Below are 23,192 nucleotides of genomic sequence, written 5' to 3'. Positions count from 1 at the left end.
AAAGTTCGGAAACTTGTGTTTGGTGGATTATTTCTCTGTTGTTACAATGCTAATGGTCATTGTATTTTACATTGTTGGAAAGCCTGTTTATTTACCTTCGCAATGATGTCCAACTTGTAAGGATCATGCATTTGTGGGATGAGCAGCACAGCTGATTATGTGGGTAGCGCCCAAGAAAAATTTGCCAAAATGCTCCGTCAATGGTAAAAAGTGTATTCTCATAAGGCTACCAGAAAGCCTGCAATGACTGCCCTTCACCGTCAGGCCCGTTTGCGCTGGTGTCGACAACACAGACAATGGAACCTGAACATGTGGGGGAATGTCATGTTCAGTGATGAGGCCAGGTTCTGTCTGCGAAAGTTGGATTGCAGGGTGAAAGTATGGAGACGACGCGGAGAACGCTATGCTGATTATTGCACCGATCGAGTAACAGCTTTTGGTGGTCGGCATCTCCCTCACTGGCAAAACAAGGCTTGTCATCATTGAAGGCCATCTCAATGCAGTGAGATATCGGGATGCGATTCTGCAGCCAGTGGCGATCCCATATCTCCACAATCTGGGACCTAACTTCATCCTCCAAGATGACAACGCTCACCCCTACAGAGCCAGGGTTATCACAGACTACCTCCACAATGGAACGGCCTGCCAAGAGTCCACACCTCAACCCAATAAAACACTTGTGGGATCAGCTTGGGCGTGCTGTACGTGTTGGAGTGACCAACACAACCTCGTTGGCTGACCTGCAACGAATCCTGGTTGAGGAATGGAACGCCATCCCACAGCAACGTGTGACCAGGTTGGTGACCAGCATGAGGAGGAGGTGACAGGCTGTTGTGGCTGCGTATGGATCTTCCACCCACTACTGAGGCTCCTGATGGAGTATTAAATGAATAAAGTGTAAAATTGCCAATATGTCTTGTTTGTTCCTTGTTACTGATAGAGAGTTCAATCATCCAATCCACCAAACAACTCAAAACAAGAGTCAACACCAACAGGAGAATACACTGTTTACCATTGACGGAGCATTTTGGCAAATTTTTCTCGGGCGCTCCCCACATAATCAGCTGTGCTGCTCATCCCACAAATGCATGATCCTTACAAGTTGGACATCATTGCGAAGGTAAATAAACAGGCTTTCCAACAATGTAAAATACAATGCCAATTAGCATTGTAACAACAGAGAAATAATCGACCAAACACAAGTTTCCAAACTTTGTTTTTCCAGTTTATATATATATCAAGTTGTGAATGTTACAAAGTTAGCTGGAAGCAGCAGTTTGATGACAGTCGTTACCATGGCGAAGCCAACGTCCGCTTTCTTGAGGGCGGGGCCGTCGTTTGTTCCGTCTCCAGTTACCGCGACAACCTGCCTCTTTTCCAGCACAGTGCTGTCGATGATACCTGAGACGATGACAGACAGACAGACAGACAGACAGACAGCTGAGACACACTCATGGACCAAATGAAGATGAAGATGTGTCCTAACTTTCTCCGCTGTGTTCATCACTTTTATTTTTATTTTCACGTCTTTAATTTCACATCAGGGTTGCCTCTGAATTTTCTATATATGGTCACATTTTGTTTTATTCACTCTTCTCAAGTTTGTTTTCAATTAATTTTAATGTTTAAATGTAAGTAAAACACTTAGATGTCCGCCTCATGTATAAATTGTGCTGTACAAACATCACGCTATCTGTACATTTTTAAGTACAATTGAATGACCTTTAAGACTTTTTTAATACCTCTAAAAGGAAAATATAATACCACTACGGCGGCAGGTGGAGGCGTCCGTCTGAGACTGAAGCCGGGTTTCCACCAAAAGTTCCCAGGACTTTTAGTAGTAACTACTTTTCAAGGAACTAAAAGGTTCCTTCAGCCCACTGTTGTCTGCGTCTCCTTCACACTCTAAAGACGTGAAGATTAGGCAAATTAGTCCGCTGATGTATGAAAAAGCAACATGACATAAGGTGGTTGCAGCAGTAAACACACTCTGCAGCCTGCAGTTCAGTGTGTCCGCCTGTTTCATCTAAAAAACACTCTGAAAAAAAATAAACATTAGGTTTTGTCTCACTGCGACGATATTTACTGCTGCATATATTTACTGATGCACATTGGATGTAATGAATGAAATGAAACTAAGAGCGTCTGTCTCCACAGTAAATCATCTGTTGAGTGTTTGATGGTTATTTATTTGTGCTTTAGAAAGTTACCGCCATGAAACAATCAGAAAATAATACTTTTCTTTCTCTCATTTACAGCGACAGTCATCGCTGCAAACCCCACCCTGAAAGTTCCTGTATTTTCAGAAAGTACTCCCCCCCCGACCAGGACCCTTTTTGGGGGTAAAAACGCCCCATAAAATGTCCCAAGAACTTAAATTAGACCCTGGTCCCTGCAGTCGAAACGCAATGAGTTCCTCAAAAGGTTCCTAGTTCGAGGGAAAGTTCCTGCGGTGGAAACGAGGCTTATGGAGGTTGGTTGAAACGCGGCGCCCGCAGCCAGCTGATCTTCCTGGACACCGCCCTCGGGCCTCCGAGAAGGCAGGCGACGAGGGGCGACGGACGCACGCACGCCTCTGGGAAACCCCGTCTGGATCATCGACAGATCAACAGGGGGAAGCGAGGCTGAGGTCCGAGCGATCAGAGGCCGACAGCTGCCTCTCTATACAGACCTCGCAAACCCAGATTTAATAACTCCCCTCCTACAATTCCAGACATATTTAGAAACAAAAACTAAATTTAATACATTCAAAGGATCCGTGGGGACTCTGAATACATTTTCCTTTGCCGTACCTGTCTCAATCCCAATGTCTGTCTGACTGTCTGCCTCCCCCCCGCCCATTTGACCTGGTTAAAGTGTGTCTAACCTTTGACCAAAGTGTGTTTGTCCGTTGGAGATGATCTGGCGAGGACTCTCAGCTTTGGCCAAACCTTATCAAGACGCTCCTGCTCAATCTGCACAGAAAGAGAGATGACATAAATATGTTATTGAAGTGTTAGTTACAAAACATTAATTAAAATCAGTCTAGCAGACTAAACTGCGGCTCGTGTTCCCTAAAGCAGCGGTGGTTGCCCCTACAAGGTGTCATAAGAGACTAAGAGTGTCTTTTGGTCCAGTCTGTGTTTGTCTGACCTCTCCCAGCTCGTTGCGGATCCGTTGGTTGAACTCTTTGCCCTCCATACACAGGAAGTCGTCTCCAGGTTGCAGGATGCCACATTTGATGGCAATGGCCCGGGCAGTATTGATGTTGTCTCCGGTCACCATGCGGACTGTGATCCCGGCCCGTTGGCACTTTCTGATGGCTTCTGGTACCTGATGAGAACAACAGAGGAAAAATGTATTTAATTTTTGTCAAAATCGTTTCTTCTGAGACCCACAATAGACCTGTTTTTGTCTTTTTTTAGGGGGGTACAGGGGGTCTTTTGGGGGAGATAGCAGGTCAATAGTGGATGTCACATAGAAGTGGTGTACATCATCTGAAAGCTGGGAACCTGAAGATTAATTTGATGCAGCTCAGCACTGTGTGTCAAGTTGTTCTAGTCAGAAATTAGAAATAGACATGAATGAATGAATTGATTAAATAAATTGTGAAAGTGTATAAGGCTAAGAACATTATGATAGAAGTATATGATGGTCATCTCCATGCTCTATTATGTCTCATAAGTTGTTGCAGCAATTTTGGGGTTGATACCATTTGTTACAAAGATTTGGTGCTAAATTTAACCATTTTTTACCACTCAATAATTGATAAAAATTATCAATAATCCCTCCAAAATACAGCATTAAGACACTAAGACCTTGAGGAACACCATAGAAAAAGCCATGCTGTGATTTGGTGTTAAAAATTTTTGACATTTGGAGATTTCTTTAAGAATTGTATTTTTCAGCATTTGGATGGCGAGCACTTCTGTTGTGTAAACTGCACAGAAACCCCCTTATTGTCAATCTAGCTAGGAAAGCCATCCATCATCTGAATGCTCTAGGTCTTTAGTTTGTGGCTGTAAAGTTTCATGAGGCTGTGATTATCCTAGAGGTCACCACAGGTCATTTTATACAGTGAGGTCAAGTTTTAAAAAAAAAAGAAAAGTGGTCTCACTACAATGAAATGGCTCCTATGGGGACTAACATCATCACACATGAATACAGTTGGGCTCATTGGATCCACAAGAGTCTCAGCTCTACAGTGATATACAATTTATGTAATTCAAGACTGTTTAGGGACCCCAGTGTGCAGGAATATTCAATCACATCAATTTAGAATAGGTGAAAATAACACATTTATACTGCATGTGATTATCATAAAGTGGGCATGTCTGTAAAGGGGAGACTCGTGGGTACCCATAAACAACATTTTCATTCACATATCTTGAGGTCAGAGGTCAAGGGACCCCTTTGAAAATGGCCATGCCAGTGTTTCCTCACCAAAATGTAGCTTAAATTTGGAGCGTTATTTAACCTCCTTCCTGGCAAGCTAGCATGACATGGTTGGTACCAATGGAGTCCTTAGGTTTTCTAGTTTCACATGGGTCTCAGGGGGTTAATACACTAATCTCCTAGTCTCCTCTGCCTGACCTTCATCTCCCGCAGACACCTCTGGAGCTCCCCTAAATACCAGCAAAGATAGTAGTCAGCCTGATTTCCTTTCTCTGAGACGCTTCAATAAAACACAAGTCATGATTTAGATGGTGAAAAAGCCTCCTGAAGTACTTTTAGATCAAACACTAAAGAGTCTTAAAATAAGAATGGACTATAGTGTTTCAGGGAGCTCCTCATCAGATGTTCTGTCAGTAGTGACTTGCTCTGTGTGTATTTTTACTGTGATTGGCTGGTTGCCTCCATGTGTGCCTTTGTAAAGACGTAGCTGACGTACCTCAAGTCGTACAGGGTCCTCAATGCCAACCACGCCGATGCAGATGAGGTTGGTGAGGATGTGGGCCTCGTCTTCCCAGTCAGGCTCTGCGTCAGCGGCGGGGAAGTCTCTGTAGGCGAGGCAGATGGTCCTTAGGCCCTGCGACGCCATCGGCTCAATCACCTTCTTCACCAGGTCTTCTCGGTCCCGAGCCTTGAAGCCTTTGACCTCGCCGGTGGACGACAGTATCTTACAGCACCTGGAACCACAGGAACGAGTCACGTGATCGTCATCTAACTGAGACAGAGCGCTGTGTGAGGAGGAGCAGTGAACCTACTTCCTGAGCAGGATCTCAGAGGCGCCCTTGCTGAACATTCGGTAGCTGCCATCATGGTTCTTCAGCACGGTGCTCATGGACTTCCTGGTAGAGTTGAAGGTGTAGACCTTGAACAGTTTTTCCTCTGGGATTTCGTTGCGGATGGCCTGGTAGTCTCGGTGTAGGTGGAGGGATAATCCCAGTAAGGCACATTCAGTCTTGTTTCCAATCTGGCGAGGCAGCCCGCCCTCCTTCTCTGGAGGCTGCAGGGAGCAGCAGAGAGGATGTTAAATCACAGCACAAATGACAAATCAGCTTCTTTACATGGAATTAAACTCACAACTGCAGCAGCACATGACAATAACATCAATCCAACAGCAGACACAATTTTCAACAAGTACAAAACAGGTTCAATGTTTTAAGGTTAAATGATCTATCTATCTTCAATAGACTTAACAACAGACCACTAACTGCTAGAATACAGTCACTGTGTGCTTTCTGCCTGCTTGTTCGGAGTCAAGCACACTTTGGTTCCTTTGTGCATGAAATGTAGAAGATTTTATTAATTGCTTTTGAGGCTCTTTATGGTTCCAGATTATATTGTAGAGAAATATATTCTGAAATTAACTTTTTTCACTGCCTACAACTGTGGCAGGCAAGTGAACCCTTTACATTAAGACCATGCTCAGTAGCAACCCCCTAGGTTGTCTATGAGCAGTTTAAAGGGACTGTTTGTAACCTTTTAAGCGTATAAATGTACCGGGTCGGGACACATGCGCGCTCGCATATGTGCGCTCGCGTTTGGCCGGAGCCTCGTCTCCTCTGCCTGCTTGCCTTCAGTCACACAGCTCGCGTGCGTCCTCGCTGTCTCGCTCCACCTCTAGATGTGAACGCGCGCTTGCTACACACTGCAGAAGAGTTAGTTTAGATCTGAGAATATCTAGTGAATGTACAGTGGACGTTTGTGCAGAAATAAATGCTGCAGCTCCTCCAGACCAACAGAGGTTTCCCGTGTCTTGTGAAGTGACGGGGCTACGCAGTGAGAAACGTTATCGCCTCCGACCGGGTGCCGGTGTCTCCCTGCAGGCGCAGTCGGGAGTCATCGGCACCCGGTCAGAGGCGATAACGTGTCTCGCTGCGGTGCTCCGTCACCAACCCACTTTCCTGCTCAGCCTCCGCCGTCTCCCTCCGGAGAGGGAGACGGCGGAGGCTGAGTAGGAAAGCCAGCAGTGATTCATGGAGAGACCTTCGTCTGGTCAGCTAACATTACTGCCAAGCAGGTGAAATATAGAGTGATATTGTGGTTTTATTGTGTGTCGCCTCACTGTTTTGAGCGATGCTCGTTCATGTCTATGCAGAGCGAGCACAAGCGTGAGCCCGACGCTGACTTTCGTTGACTTAACGGCCACAGGTGTCGCTGTTAACAAGCACTTCTGAAAGTTACAAATAGTCCCTTTAACCAAAGATAGATGTTATTTTATCAGATATTGTCTTTTCATTTGAAAAGCTTTACGAGTAGGGAGGTAAAACTATCCAGTATAACACAAGTAAAAAAGATTAGAGTAGATGACTAGTTGAACAGATTCCAAAAAATGTTGAGTCTATTTGCTAATCATCTCATGACCCCTCAGACTTTTTAGGCGACCTTAGGGGTCGCAACCCCAGGTTGGGAACCACTGTTACAATAATCCAGAAAATAATCATCAGACTAATTAAACAATGAAAATAATAATTGCTAGTAAAGCTCTGAAAGCTGAACCTGTTGGTATCATGTATGTATGAGCTTTGACTTGTGCAGCGATCCGATGAGTCCTGAGCTGCTGTGGCAGCTCTCCAAACCAACCTGCTCTCTCAGCCAAATACTTAACTCACCGTGCTTCCTGAATGGACGGCTATTTTTACTGCTCACCATAATCTTGGTGGTATAGGAGCAATTGACCCCGATGCCCATGATGAGAAGTTCCAGGGCCGAGGCGGGAATCTGGCCCGTCTCCGGCATCGTTTTGTAGTAGCGTCCTGCGACGTAGGTCTGCACCACCGTCATGCGGTTCATCGTTAGCGTGCCCGTCTTGTCGGAGCAGATGGCCGTGGCGTTGCCCATCGTCTCACAGGCGTCCAGGTGGCGGACCAGGTTGTTGTCCTTCATCATTTTCTGACAAAAGAGGATAGCAGCGTTACTGGAGTCTGAGCGCTTTAGTCTGAATTTATTAAAAACATTTACAGAATGAACAGTGTTTGATCCAGGAGGGGCTCAAATGGGCCCATTAGTACTTTTCTAGGGGATCCCTGCTCCAACCAAGGGGGGCAATAAACAATTCTGTAAAAACTGCACACCCACACCAGTGGTGCACCAGTGCTAAAAATAATATTAAAATGACTTAGAAAGGTTAGTTGCTGATCACACCCGAGACGCATCGCGCAGCATAACCACTGTGTTCCTATTGTATGGCGCATCGCGATTTTTCTAACCCTCTTTTAGATTAAAATTAAAGTAGGCCAATCTAACAATTTTTAAAAAATATATTATATATTATTGAATTATTAGTTATTTTCATTCTTTAAAAGTCACAAGAATGCCGGAAACAAAGTCTCTGAAACTCAAATTTTTCTGGGGGAGGACCTCCAACTTTGGTTTTGAAATCCGTATTTTTAAGGCCTCAAGGTTGGCAAGTATGAGAGTCAGACGTTACTACTTTACCACTTCCTTCCTGTTTTGATGCTGGTAGTTGTGGTAGGGCTAGCTAGCTAGCTATTTAGCTGTTGGACTGTCAGAGAGCTACAGAGTCTGTGAGAGGGAAGGGGGGAATTCATATCTCATGTCATGATAGTTTCATGAAGGCTACTGTCCTTGAGATTGACAATTTTTTTTCGTTAAACACATTAGATTGCCCGGTTGTGCACGCAGCCCGCTCCACAGGCGCACCACGCTGTTTTGCCCAACGCCCTTTGCCAAGGTGTTTTTGAAGTGGCCTCGTCTGTAGCATCGCGTCTTGGTGTGATCGGCCCCTTATTATCATATGAGACATACAACTACTGTCAGTTTTTTTGAAATCATATAGAATATAGGAAAAAGAAATGATCTGACTGAATGTGTCCAGGATAGCAGTATACAGGCTGTATATGTTCAGAGTTACTGGCTGTATTTTGCTGTATACCAACAGACCTTGACTGAATAGGCCAGGGAGATGGTGACGGCCAGAGGGAGACCTTCGGGCACGGCCACCACCAGCACCGTCACACCGATGATGAAGAACTTGACCAAGAACTGTACGTAGATGGGCAGACACTCGCTGGCCCAGGGGACCCCCTGAATCCAGAAAGTGTCGATCGCGAAGCGAGTGATGAGGATGAGGACAGTGATAGACGACATGAACAGACCTAGAGACATACAGTAGACGGAGAGACAGAGTTTAGGTCAGCTATAAACCTGATCATGAGCACAACACATGTTGCAGGGCTTCCCCTACATGCATACTGTAGTCCTTGCTGTCGGCTTTTTGAAGCTATATCTCCCGAAACTATCTAATAATAATACACACCTGGCTAAACGGAAACGGCGTCTCCATGTTTCTTTTTGTCAAGCTTGTCTGACCTAGCAACAGTAACCATGGGGATGGAATTTAGGATCGGCCAATTAATCCCTCATGCCCGACTTCATGTTTAAAATAAAAGTCCAGTGGATTGTTTCATCGTGGAAGAACGTTAACATGTGGACTCCACCCAGCAGAGAGGTGGTGCTCAGCCCTCAGATCATGTCTACACTGTGACATTCACTCTCTCATTCATGATTCATCTGATTCTGTGTTCGTACCTGCTTGGCCGATCTGCACAGCCAGTTTGGTCAGCTTCCCCTGGAGGACCGACTTATCCTTCTTTGGTAGGTTTTTCTTCTTCTCTGGTTCTCCGTCCGCGTTGAGCGGCTGCACCTCCAATGTGGCTCCATCCTTGTTTTTTCCTACAGAGGACACAGAAAGTCAGTAAAACATTCTGGTGTTTGGACACAAACCATCAAAACCGATGCTGCTGATATTTCAAGTCAAGACAAGATAATTTAATTTACAAGGGTCTACCATACATTCTCAAATCAAAGCCAGTGTTCAAATAATGGCAGGGGCTGTATTGGAAAACGGCATACTGTACCAGTAGGACGAACTGATTTGGCCAAAATGTAGCATGTAGTATGTAGTGTGCAGTATGCAAACAAAAACGAAATCTACAGTATGCCAAAAATACCCGAAGGGCGTACTGATTTGAAAAAAAAACTCCAGTATGCATCAGACCAGTCTACCTCGCCTACTGTATCCCACAATGCAAAGCGCTGGAAAGCTACAAAGGTACACGCTATGGTCACAACAACAGCAGCCAAAAACCACAGACCACAGAGATGAGAGTGACGGCTTGCTTGACCGCATGTTACCGCAGTACGATAACGTTTCCTGTCCATGACAGAGTTAGCATGCAGCTTTAGCCGTGATGTCTAGCTCTGCTTTTCCTGCACTGTGTGAAACCCAAAGTGTTTCCATACTTTACTGGATGTGTAGTGTTTACCACTTTGGACTTAAAATGTGAGGGTGCAGGTCGTATCCACGCAGACCCTCCGCCCTTTTTCGTTTTGTCTCTCTGCGGCCGGCTGCGGTTTGTTTTTGTTGACGGATACAGAACGGATTTGACGTCACGTTACTCAGACTACAACAATAAAAGCGGTAACTTCCTTCTTCCTCCGCATAGACTCAAATGAAGCAAATATATTGATTCTGGCATGGAAAAATCTATTTCAAAATAAATAAATAAAATAAATAATATAAAAATCGCGATACATAAGTGAACCTATTTTTTCCCCATCCCTACAAATAGGATAAAATATGTTTGTAAAACACGATAAATTAGAAGTAAAAGTCTGTCTTTGTTTATAATAAAGGCCTGCGTCTCTGCAGTTGAGGTAAACAAAAGGCCCTGTAACTATCTCAGCAGCCCAAAAAACACACAGAAATCAGGTTATTCTTTCCCATCATACAGTATACTACATTTTCCTTCATGAAAATTTGGAGCACTTTTTCCTATGACTCACACAGCAGGCCCTGAGGATGGGGATGTCAGTGTGTGGGTCAGTGACGCCGGCAGCCTAATCCTGTACGCACAGTGCATAGCCTATTTTTTTGGTGGTCTAGCTGTTGCATATTGTTGTTACTGCCAAACTGTTCTTTTGATGCTGCTGCTAAACAGTTCGTTCTACGAGGGTGCAAAAGCATGCATTGCACCCTCAGTTAAATATTTTGCACCCTCAGTTAAAATTGTAATAATAAATTCCAAGCACAAGGTGGAAGGTCTAGGCACACGGGGGCTTCTGTATGCACACCTACTATTATTAGCGCTGGGTGAAGGTATAGATCAGCGGGTGTGGTGATTATAAAACACTCTCTCAGCCAGTCACATCACTGTCTCAGCTGTGCCAATCACAGTTAAACGTGACGACAGCTCAGCAAACGTAAATCTTTACCTCATGAGCATCACGACATGAACACACATCAACACAAATCTGCATGCAAAGACAGATTGAGGATGGTTTTCCATCAGGCAGTTACTATAATAACCATAGAAATAAAAAAATAAATAAATTGATTTGGTGAAACCGCTTATATGATTATATTGCTATTTTCGCAATACTCCTAAAATATCTCAGCTTGTACATGGTAACATAGTAATTGATGTTACGCAAAAGCTATAACTATTTCAATTGTTTACCCATTACTTTTAGCTAACTATAACTTTTTGGGATACCATATCCTTGATTTTTTTCTCTGAATATCTTTAATGGTTCTAACGACAGTTGGATTTATGCTTTTTACCTTTTCTATTTTTTCTCATCTGTGAAGTGTTTTATTTCACCCACAATGCATTGAGCAACAGGCTATCTAAGTCAGTCATACATTAGTTACTCATATGGAAGCTTTATGCAACAGGTAAATTTAAGTGTCTATAGCAAGTCTGACTTAAAGTTGTATTTAAGACAAAGACTAGTAGGTCTATTTTTATGCAACTGGCCCAGACCTCCAAACTAACTGACTAACAAACTAATCAACTAACTAACCAACCAGATCACATCATCTCTGTTCCCTCTGGATCACCATGGCAACAATTAACAGCCCAACAAACACAGTCCTCTTACACTGCAGCTCTGTGACAGAGTGAGGGTATCTGCAGGTGTGTGTATTTGTTTCTGTGTGTGTGTTTGCGAGCCTGCTGATCCCAGCTCAGTAATGGGGTTATTAGTGGACAGGCAGGCATCAGCAGCAGGCAGGAGAAGAAAGCAGCTGCCGAGCTTAAGGCCGATAATCTGCTTGGTCCTAATCACCATCAACAGAGTCAGGAGCACTTGCTGCTGCTCAGACCGCAGGGACATACACTGGACCATGTGGGACCACAGGGACCACAAGGAACCAGGAAGACCTGCCAGGGACCATGGCCTATAGAAAGGAGGCTGGGTCACGCGTCATCAACACGTCATATCTTTGGGGGTATAACACATGCGCAGTAAAATCTGGCCTGCACTCGACGAAATTGAGCCAATCGCAACGCAGTTGCAGTTGCAGTTACACTGCGCATGTGTTATACCCCAAGACCCATGTCCGCCCGTGACCCAGCATCCTTTCCATATGCCTTGCAAGGGACCAGGAAACATGAGCAGGGGGGAACAAGGAGTCTGACTGACTTCAGAACCTGAGATCCACCTCAGACCCCTGTTCTCCTGCAGGATCTATGACCAGTCTGATCAGAAGCACCTCTCGTAAACCAACATGGACTTATTTATTGATCGTCCTGCATCACATGGTGCCCAAAAGACACGAGACAGCAACAGCAAAGATGATCATGTGCCAAATCATGATGGACAGATTCACAAACTAAAAGAAATCACTCCAGATGATCCACCTTACACAACAGAAATGTTATGCACAATTTTTCCATCTAACCTAAACAGCCAGTCACACCTTCAGACAACCAAAACTAATCAGGATCACTTAACTGAATTTTGTGGGATAATAGTACATGTGAGATAGGAGTGTAAATCACAAGTTTCTGCGATCGATAAGAGACGATATCATATGCCCATTTAACACAATCAGTTACATTATACTCAGTCACAAACTACAACTAATTTTTCAATTTCAATTTCAAAATAAAGGCGTATCTTAAAGATGATGATATATATCAATATTTTTGCATCGATGATATTCACCATTGAATCGATATATCCATCCAGATTGATGTATTGTTATATACATACTGTATATACATATACCCATATATGTATGGGTGGAGCATTTGGAGCATTTTTGTCTACATGTCGGCTTTAAATTGGGACAGTTCTTGAGCTGTGACTGATGACTTGGGCTGCAACTAACGATTATTGTCATTGTCGATAAATCTGTCGATTATGTTCTTGATTAATCAATTAGTTGTTTGGTCTATAAGATGTCAGAAAATGGTGAAAGAATGTCGATCAGTGTTTCCCAAAGCCCAAGGTCACGTCCTCAAAAGTCTTGTTTTGTCCACAACTCCAAGATATTCAGTTTACTGTCATAGAGGATTCTTTTCTTTACTTAAAAGAATACTCAAACTGATTAATCGATTATCAAAATAGTTGGCGATTAATTTAATAGTTGAAAACGAATCGATTAATTGTTGCTGCTCTACTGATGACGTTTCACAAGAACAGACAAAAATACAGATTGAGGACGGCAGACAGGAGGATCCACACACAGATTTGATCCAGACCGTTGGGTTTCTATGTCAAAGACTGTATTTTTACAAACCTCCCTATAATTGGGAAGAAAAACACCTCTACACACATCAGGTGTGGACAAATCAGCTACGATTGTGTGACACTATCTGACCAATGACAGCCTTTTGCCTTCTACACTGCTCCACAGCTTCCATCCTTCACTCACAGAAACATATACTATCTGTACATAGAGCCAACATGGTAGATGGATAAAAACATTAACAAGAAGGCAGCTCCATGAACAAAACTAATGTTACCAGCTGTTGTTCTACAGATCAGAACCACCATGAGGAAACCAGGAACCAGAGTCCACAGTGACCAGTAAAGCTAAACCGGCCAGTCTGAACTGAAGCTGCTGCTGTTCAATACAACCGTCACATCCACTCAGTCATATACGGTATAACTCACAGTACTGAAGCAGTGATGCTCACCTTTCTTTGCTTTGTCATCTTTTTTACCTGTAAAAGAAAAACATGCAACAGCCATTAGTTAATGAAACATATGGAACAAAACATTAGGAAAACATTCACCCATTTGTGCCCACAACTGAAATGTTTTATTTAATTTTAATTAAATTGTGTAAGTGTTCTCTGGGCTTGCCGAAGCACAAATTTGCAGCTATTTTCGCGACTGCTGGTTACAGCGTTACTGACCAGTTTAAAAAATTGTCCCCAAAGTCACTTAGACACAAAAACATGGGAAAATATGGTGCACATTGAAAGTTATCCTTTAACTCAATAAAGCAGGCCATCCACCGCTTCGGTCTAAGAGACTGAAATATCTCAACACCTATTGTTACTAATACAGACATTCATGTCCCCACAGGATGACATGTAATAACTTTGCTGATTAACAGAATCAACTTTTGACGCAACCTCTCTCCAATCACGTAACTGGCGATCCAGTGGGAACAAAAGACGTTAATCGTCGCAGTTAATGGGCCACTAAAGTGACTCTCCCACACCACCACACAACCCAGCGGTTTGAAGGCCGCCTTGAAGCCCTGAACTGTGAATTATGATGAGAACTGCTAAGCAGCATCCTGTTCCTCTAAACAGATCCCTTTGTATTTTCAACTTACTTTTCTTGTCCTTCTTCTCTTTCTTTTTCCGCTCCTCTTTCTTCTCTTTGTCGGCCTTCTCTTTACCTTCGCCGTCACCGTCGTCACCAGCACCAAGCAGCGTGAAGATGATTCCAGTCTGAGAGTTCACACCTACAGCGGTGACCAACATCTTGCCAGAGCCCTCCATCACATGGGTACCTGAGAGAGAGAGAGAGAGAGGAACTTTACTATACTGGGAGCTGTGGTCAGATCTACTTTAAGCACACAGGAACGCCACTGTAGAAGAAGAAAGCAGGAAAAGTGACGGCTGTATGTCGTATGTCAGCGTGCATGTTGTTTTCCACTTGCCTCCATGTCCTTCTTGTCTGTAACACTACATTGGATTGTAGATGTTGTTTGGTATGAAGCGGAAGAGGACGTGATTGGGTCGTTGGTACCACAGAGCGCAGACCAACGAGCAAATCGAGGCAAATTTGTGATATTGGGCAATATAAACAAAATTGACTTCATGTGACTTGAAATAATTGTTTTTTTGGTCATGGTCTTTACCTGACAGCAACATGGGGTCTTTGTCGACACTCTTCTTGACATGATCCGACTCTCCGGTCAGAGAGCTCTCATCAATCTTCAGATCGTTGCCCTGAATCAGGATGCCGTCAGTCGGGAGGAGGTCACCTGGAACACCAACATACACAGGTACACTGTAATAACAGCTCACTCTTTTCCGCTTTACATACAAAACAATTTCAACATTTCAGCATTTTTCTTTTCTCTTGTCTATATATATAAGTCGATTAACACCCATACAATTTTGTTGGCTAATGACAGATCTGTAAAACTTTCTCCACAAAGAATCACACAAAAACACCACTTTAAATCTTGTTTACCAGAGATGTGCTCATAAACTTCTTGGAAATAAGTCTGTCAGCATGAAAAAAGCATTAAAAACAACTAATCGACAAAATAAATCTTAGTCGACTAAGACGGAGCAGCCCTACTACCTTCATAGCATTACATTCACTTTTCAGATGTGTTTGTCCAGAACAATTTACAGTAAGTGCATTCAGACTCAAAAGGAACAAGAACTACATGTCATGTAAAAAATTGTAAGTTCAACCCTCCCAAAACAAACAACTATAAGCATGTTTGGAGAGCTACGATGCAAACAGGGAGTCTTTTTTTGGCAGTGGAAGATGGTTAGAACTTCAGTACAGAAACCAAAATGATACTTCTTTTGATACCTTACTTTAAGAAATAAATATAAACATGTCTACAAATCTTTTTTTTCATTGAACAAAAGATGCCGAAGTTGTAATTTGATGTTAACTTTCAGTACCAACTGTGGTACGGACACATTTACCAGTAAAGTACTAAGTAGAGGTTTGATATCCAGCTATCATCATCATTTTAAAACAGTGGTCAGCTCTGCTATAGACAAGTGAATGATTTTAGTTCTCTCACCATATTTGACTTGTGCGACGTCTCCGACGACGATCTCGCTAACTTTGATCTGGATCATCTGCCCCCCTCGGACGACGGTGAACTTCTGCTCCTGCTCGATGCGGTTCTGGAGGCCGCGGAACTGCTTCTCTTTGCTCCAGTCGTTGAAAGCTGTGACCAGGACCACGCAGACCACCGACAGCAGGATGGCAGCGCCTTCGATCCATCCAGTGTCCGCCTCATCCTCCTCATCCACGCTGGCAGCCATATTGCCACAGTCTGAACAGAGACAACAGAGTTTTAGCTTCATGAAGGTGTGTCAACATTAGTTGGATTTTCCCCTGCTTCTTGACACACTCAAACAGTACAGCCTGAAAGCTGGTTCCTTGAAATTAAATGTTTTTACAGGGAGACCTAGACAGGGGAGCGCAGGCACAGTTTGCGTTGGTTCAGGCGGCTCACTGAACCCACTAGAAATGCATCCATATTTTTTATAATAACGCAGAACTAATAATTTATTGTAATGATGAATAATATTGACGTTATTCTGTCTTCATATTGACAGAATAAGAAACCAACAAGCTAAGAAGATAGATTTGTGGTATTTTTATTTACTTATAGTCTAATAACATCGGACACTCTCTGTCCACACACCGTTAAATATACACTTCTGTAAACAAACCACATAGGCTACCTATCAGCTGTGCACTCCAGATCAGACTGGAGATGTAACCACTTAAAAGATGAGCGAGTAGTACTTGCTATCTTGCGCCGACGTTTGTGTTTTTTTAAACAGAAAACACAGGCTTTATACTGCGATATTTACTGAAAATAACAATACAGCCAACAGTAGCGTCAGTAAACCTTCAGGCGATCTCCCTCCAGCCAGCTGTCTCCTTATTTAGGTGTTGGTAGTGAAATGAGGAGGTATTGTATAGATACCTCCTCATTTCAACTTCACTAATCAGCCGTTCTATTGCGGCGCTTTCAAAGCGAGCGACAGGAATAAACAGAAACAGCAATCGACAAAACGGCGTCACTGCGCAGCGCTTCGTCGCTCGCGGCCAGTTAGTTAATTCCAATAGAAAACAATGCAATCAAACTGATTTTGTCACTGACGCTCGCTCGCGTCACATTCTGTGTGGAGGGTGTAATATGTAAGCTACACGCATCCCAATACATTAGACCTCTCTGCGTTGTACACAGAAATGTTTATGTCAAAGCCTTATCTTACACATAAAACAATGATACATGAACATATAGATTATTTATTAAACATTAAACACTGGTATCGGACTGGTACTCGGTATCGGCTGATACCCAAAGCCCAGGTATCGCTATCGGTATCGGGAATGAAAAAGTTGGATCGGTGCATCCCTAATCTGCAGCCTGAAAGCAGTCAACCTGAGAAGTATTGATGGAAAACATGAGTAATAATACGCGGTGCATTTTAAAATCAATAAATGTCTATATATAAGAATCTGCAGCTCACTGTGTGAACATGATTTCCATGATTCAGTGTTATCACACGTACTGACTGACTGAAGCCTGATGACGAGTCAGCAGAAAACAGGAAACACATTCTGACTGTCTGATCATCTGACAGCTCTGCTAATGTCTCACCACAATGTCCCTGTAAACAAGCTGAGAGATTACTACACACAGGTAAACACTGGAGCTATTTATTTTAAGCCTTTTAGGCTTGGATGTGCCTGTGTATGCCTCTCTGTATATGCCTACACACAGGTTCATAATAAAGGTTATGGAAAGATTATCTGAAGATGTAAAGGTTTCATTTGAACAAACAGAGAGACTGTTAAAAATGAAAAACTCACTCGATCTGTCCCCATCGGGCGGGCTGTAGAAAGAAAGGCCTAGTGAAATGATGGCTGCCACCTCCAGGATGATGAGCGTGACATCCTGCAGGGCTTCCCACACTAACTGCACAAAGGTTTTTGGCTTTTTAGGAGGGATGAGGTTCTGTCCAAACTCCTGTTTCCTTCTGTCGATGTCCTCAGAGTTTCCATCTAAACCTGCAGCAGGAGACACAAAGACAACGTCAGAGACAGGTCCTCCTCCGATCCTGGTTTACACCATTAAACTGAGTTCATATTTAATGTTTCTTCCTGGGTGATTAATAAAGTGTTTTGTTTCATATCACAATGTAACATCTGTTGATCAAAGATAATGCTTAATATTAACCTCTTCACATGTTTTAAAATCAGAAGAATAACATTAAATGGTGTTTCAATCTTTACAAACTCATATTGTCTGTCCAAACGTTTCTCAAACTCACAGAAGTGTATTTTAAATTCTAGGGGAGACTGCAAAGTTTCCAAAGAACACAAATCTGTTGGGTTATATTTTGCAGAAATCTGTTGCCCTGTGATGGGGTGGAAAACTACTGTGAGTATGGGATATAACTAGGGCTGTCAATCGATTAAAATATTTAATCGTGATTAATCGCATGATTGTCCATAGTTACTGTAATCACGATTAATCGCAAATTAATCACACATTTTTTATCTGTTCAAAATGTACCTTAAAGGGAGATTTGTCAAGTATTTAATACTCTTATCAACATGGGAGTGGACAAATATGCAGCTTTATGCAAATGTATGTATATATTTATTATTGGAAATCAATTAACAACACAAAACAATGACAAATATTGTCCAGAAACTCTCACAGGTACTACATTTAGCATTAAAAACATGGCAAACTGCAGCCCAACAGGCAACAACAGCTGTCAGTGTGTCAGTGTGCTGACTTGACTAAGACTTGCCCCAAACTGCATGTGATTATCATAACGTGGCAATGTCTGTAAAGGGGAGACTCGTGGGTACCCATAGAACCCATTTTCATTCACATATCTTGAGGTCAGATGTCAAGGGATCCTTTTGAAAATGGAAATGACAGTTTTTCCTTGCCAAACTTTAGTGTACGTTTGGAGCGTTATTTAACCTCCTTCTCGGAACCATGTCTAGTATGACCTGGTTGGTACCAATGGATTCCTCAGGTTTTTTAGTTTCATATGATGCCAGTATCTTCACTCTAGCTTTAAAACTGAGCCCTCTACAACCTAAAAACCACAAGTTACGTTAATGCATTACTATCGCGTTAACTTTGACAGCCCTAGATGTGACAAACAGAATGTGACATCACACTGTGTTATATCGTTTTCTGACTTTTCTCTTACATTTTATACAGGGTATCTGCACATGTACAAATTTAATTAAATTTTAAGACCTTTTTAATACCTCTACAAGGAAAAAATAATTCCATTACTGTAGGCCTGCGGCAAAAGAAAATCAACAAACTAGACTACAGTATACACCGTTATTGAGTTTTATCGAATCTGATGTAAAGAGGCGCCTGGTCCCGACGAGACCCAGAAGATGGGTTGAAATGCGGCGCCCGCATTACACAGCAGCAGCTGCCAACCTGCCCCAGGAAGGTTTTTGACTGAAAACTAAGCAATTTTATATAATTTTGGACCATTATTATTGCTAAAGATAACGCCCAAAAGACAAAACTTTCTTTAGCTGAATAATAATTTTATTATTTACACATATCAGAGCCAGAGCCAATTCAGGAAACTAATCATTGTTTTATCAGTGCGAATTTGTATACAACCAGTTCAGACCCGGCATTCTAACAGAATGACTGATTCGCTCTCATCGGCGAGTACTGGGCGTATTGATAAATTACAGCACCCTTGTTCTCACACCCTTCCCCCGTGCCGTCCTGTGTGCCGGCTTGACTGGATGCTCTCCACGTTGTTTTTACGCAGTGCAAAAAACGCGCTGCAATGTCAGGGAAAACCCTGATTTAAGAAAAGCGTTAACTTCCTTGTACCTCTGCATAGACTCAAATGAAGCAAATGTATCGATTCTGGTATTAAAAAACTGATTTCAAAATTGTACAAAAAAGAAATCGTGATACATAGGTGAATCAATTTTTTCCCCACCCCTAACATGCAGGCAATGTAGTTTAGGATCAGGCTACTTGGGTTGTATTTGAACAAATTCAGTGTTAATTCCTATCATTTGATCTTGATCTTTTTAAAGCATTATGATGCCTGGTGTTTGTGTCTCTCTGCAGTAGTGTGGTGTTGTGAGGGAGCAGAGAGCAGACGGGTTTCCTCTGAGGAGCAGAGCGACATGTCGGGACTTGCTCAGATCCCTCCGGACACACAGCAGCTGCTGACTGGGTCAGTCTGAGCAGGTTTTTAACCCTGCACCTCTCTTCATGTTGTCTAAAAATGAAACTCAGTGAGCAGAGCACTGAGCGTGCCCTCTGCTTTCAGGTGAGTGGGATTATTAAGTTAATGGATCGGCCCCCCAGGCACACGGAAAAGTAAAGCAGTGCGATGGATTTTCCACCGATTTCAAGCTGCTGCTGACATTTAACCTCTCTCTATCAGCAGGAGACGAAACACTGAAGGTCTTTACTGAGCGCGTGGAAGACGGACAGACTGGATGAATTAATGATGACGATGAAAATGTCAAGGGGCAGACTGGGTCTACCGAGACACACTGTTCACAGTCCACTGCCTGTAGTCCTATGAGACACATTGAGACACACTGAGTCCACTGCCTGTAGTCCTGTGAGACACACTGAGACACACTGAGTCCACAGCCTGTAGTCCTATGAGAAACATTGAGACACACTGAGTCCACTGCCTGTGGTCCTATAAGACACACTGAGACACACTGAGACACACTGAATTCACCGTCTGTATTGTCTGTTTACCAAAACAACAAAGTTTGGCTAATGTTAACTGGATTATATCTCCACAGGTTGACTTTTATAGAAATTAAGTGAAACCTGTGGGTGTATGGAAGGAAAGAAATCAATCTAATAATATCGCACATCGCAAATTTTCCTCATATCGTGAAGACCTACACCTGATATGTAATAAAAGTGCTAAAACAGCAGGATGTTCATTAAAAGAGCAGCTCAGTGTTCTGTCTGAACCTGCAGTCACAGTGAGGTCATGGAGTCTAAGTTTAACATTTAAAGTAAAACGCAAAACTCCTCTGGTCATCTACGGCACAAGAACACACACCGACCCCTGATCCACCAGCTCCCACCCTGCAGGGTTCAGCAGAGGTCACATCATGTAGAAAAACCTCACAGGCTGCTCAGACACAATGAGCATCTCTGCCTCCATTACATTAACTATTATTACGACCTGCAGGAAATAGATTGCAGCCAGATTGAAACGGGAGACATGTTCATATCATGCTGGTCTGCAAATGACAGCGACACACGGCCTCAGTTTATGATGACATTTAGGGCCCTATTTTCATAGCAGCGAAACAAGACCTGTCAAAAATATTACACAATCGCCTGATCGTGATTATTTGAGCAAGCTGCAGGCAGCATTTTACATAATCGTTAAGCTGTGTTCACACGAGGAGCGACACCGCAACAGGCTGAAAGTAATTTTCAATGGAAGACGGTGATATGAAGCTACAAACTGACGCCTGACACTTGTCGCTGCGTGTCGGGCGTGACACGCAACAAATAAAGTTGAGCTATCGTTATTTGTGAAACCTAAACTAAAGTATAACTTCACAAGATGCTCCACGTTCCTCATTTTCATGCAGGCAGCATGCTGCTCTATTTCCCCTCTAAAATAACACGTAAAATTACTACTTTATAATATTATAACTTTATTCTCATAATATGACTTTTTTCTCGTAAACTTATGACTTTATTGTCATGATATTACGACTTTTTTTCTTGTAAACCTATGACTTTATTCCCATAATCTTAGATAATGTTTTTCCCTCAATGTGGCCCTATTACTCCGTCGTACTATTAAACGACATAACTACGTCAACGAAGGCTTGAACAACACTTCAACAGCGACTTTCTGACAATGTAGCTGGCCATGCTGGCCGTTTGGTTGCTTTTGTCACTCGTAGTGCGAACACAGCATTATATTCCACAATCAAGAGGATTTGAAGCCAATGTTAGAAATTTGGCAGCAAATAGAAATTGAATTAGGTGCGTTTTCATCAGCTGGGTAAATAACCTGTCTACCTGAGCACAAGGTTTTAATGTAAGGAAGATGGAGTTGTTGCTCCCATCAAGCAAATTAGATAAGTCACATAAAAATGTTTGGATGGAAACATGGTGTTATAAGAGTAGCATGGGTCTTTTAAGCAGTTGTGTAGTAGAGGGTATACGCAGGTATATGGAGTATACCCACCTCTTTTTCTGGTTTACAGTATACCCACTTATCAGCCAAAAAGCCATTGGAATATATAGGAGAGTATACCCACTTCCTCCTCCGTAACCTATAGGCCACCATCTACCTAGTACACCCACCTCGTCAACGACCACTACACCACTGCCTTTCAGTAGCAGGTGGTATTTTATGTTTTTAACTTGTGTCTGTTCCCCTTGTATATTTTATCCAGTATTTTTATCTGTGTTTTATTTCTTTGATTCTATTTGATTTTATTTTTTATGACTGTGAAGCTCTTTGTGACTGGTGTCTGTGAAAGCTGCTGTATAAATAAACTTTGCTTGCTTGCTAGTGCGAGCGTAGAGAGAGTGTGGTCGAGCGAGAGATGGTGGCGGTGGATGCGCTCAGAGCAAACAGGTGTTGGTGATCGGAGCAGAGAAGAAATGAACAGTTAAGTTGTCTAGTAGAAGTAAATGTACAGTTTAGGTTTGAGTTAGTCCATGAGTTAATGCTGCAGCTCCTCAAGACCCAAGAAAGCTACATTTTGATGAGCAGCCATTGAAATTAACAACATGGATTTAGCTGCAAAGCCAAATACAACAGCACCGCTCTGTGGCATCAAATTAACAGAAAAAGACACTTTAAGCTGCAGTCGGTAACTCCGAGCAAATATGATAAGTTATTTTTTTTCAGTCAAACTTAAGACCACTACACTTTCATCACTGAAACTGCCTCAGAAACAGCAAGATAAATCATCTCGTCCTCGCTGCTGTGAATCGTCCATTTGAAGTTTTCCTCATTTTAAATGCAGTATTTACAGACTGGAACACGCTGTGTTTGTCTCATATTGTCCTGAAGCTGACAGAGAGCAGAGCAGGATCAACAGAGGCTGCAGGTCGTAGTTGACTTTGACCATCACACAGTCATCAGTCCCTTGAGCCAGACTAAACTTAATACGTCCCCTGTTGGTTTAATGGCTCTACGCCATGGGGAGGGGTCTGTGAGTCACTGGTGAATGGGCCTTCAACATCATTACATACCAAAGTGGCTCTGACTGAAAACACCAAACCCTATTTAGAGTCACACTGCCTGTGGTTGAACTTAAGTTTAGCTTCACATTGACACAAACTTCACACAGAAGCAGAGTTTTCTCAACGTATTTACCTTCGACAGGTGACGTTCTCAGTCTGGCACACAGTCCGTGAACATCTCCGTAACTCTCCTTGATCCTGGTCAGGGACTCTTCTCCTCTCAGCTCCATGAGGGAGCGCAGCTCCTGCAACGAGCAGCTGAACTCCGCCTCGTGGTTGGCCTCGGCACGTCGGCCATGTTTGGACCCACGAAAAGAGTTGTTGGCCATGGCTCCTTCCTCTGGGACTCGACGGAGACCTCCCAAAAAACACAGACTCAGTGGTCAGCCTGAGGTGCAGATCTGGCCTGACGGGGACTCTGTGACTGTAGGGGGATAGACAGATCAGGTCATTTCAGAGGTCTCTGGTAAAGCAAATAAGTACCTTGAGGGGAACATTTTTTAAATATCAC

At 43.0% G+C, this 23,192-nt stretch overlaps 1 protein-coding gene across 4 annotated transcripts in view; it reads right to left on the bottom strand.

Annotated features, from left to right (window-relative positions):
* LOC141766639 (plasma membrane calcium-transporting ATPase 1-like) overlaps positions 1-23,192 on the bottom strand; it is a 33,200-nt gene that overhangs the window by 4,313 nt on the left and 5,695 nt on the right. For 3 of the 4 annotated variants that reach the window (XM_074633621.1, XM_074633622.1, XM_074633623.1), the window contains 14 exons: positions 22,815-23,105; positions 17,284-17,481; positions 15,470-15,727; positions 14,558-14,683; positions 14,027-14,206; positions 13,377-13,403; positions 8,977-9,120; positions 8,329-8,543; positions 7,075-7,317; positions 5,187-5,428; positions 4,871-5,108; positions 3,133-3,312; positions 2,867-2,954; positions 1,295-1,401 (listed from right to left, as the gene is read on the bottom strand). In XM_074633621.1, coding sequence (XP_074489722.1) covers positions 1,295-1,401; positions 2,867-2,954; positions 3,133-3,312; positions 4,871-5,108; positions 5,187-5,428; positions 7,075-7,317; positions 8,329-8,543; positions 8,977-9,120; positions 13,377-13,403; positions 14,027-14,206; positions 14,558-14,683; positions 15,470-15,727; positions 17,284-17,481; positions 22,815-23,010 — 2,442 coding nt within the window. In that variant the 5' untranslated portion in view covers positions 23,011-23,105. Of the gene's footprint in view, positions 1-1,294; positions 1,402-2,866; positions 2,955-3,132; positions 3,313-4,870; positions 5,109-5,186; positions 5,429-7,074; positions 7,318-8,328; positions 8,544-8,976; positions 9,121-13,376; positions 13,404-14,026; positions 14,207-14,557; positions 14,684-15,469; positions 15,728-16,982; positions 17,082-17,283; positions 17,482-22,814; positions 23,106-23,192 lie in introns of those variants that run through there. The other variant, XM_074633624.1, reaches the window with a different exon arrangement.

The sequence above is a fragment of the Sebastes fasciatus genome, chromosome 4, assembly GCF_043250625.1.
Source record: "Sebastes fasciatus isolate fSebFas1 chromosome 4, fSebFas1.pri, whole genome shotgun sequence".
NCBI lineage: Eukaryota > Metazoa > Chordata > Actinopteri > Perciformes > Sebastidae > Sebastes > Sebastes fasciatus.
The sequence above is the reverse complement of the archived record's forward strand: the minus strand, read 5'-3'. Positions and strand labels throughout refer to the sequence as shown.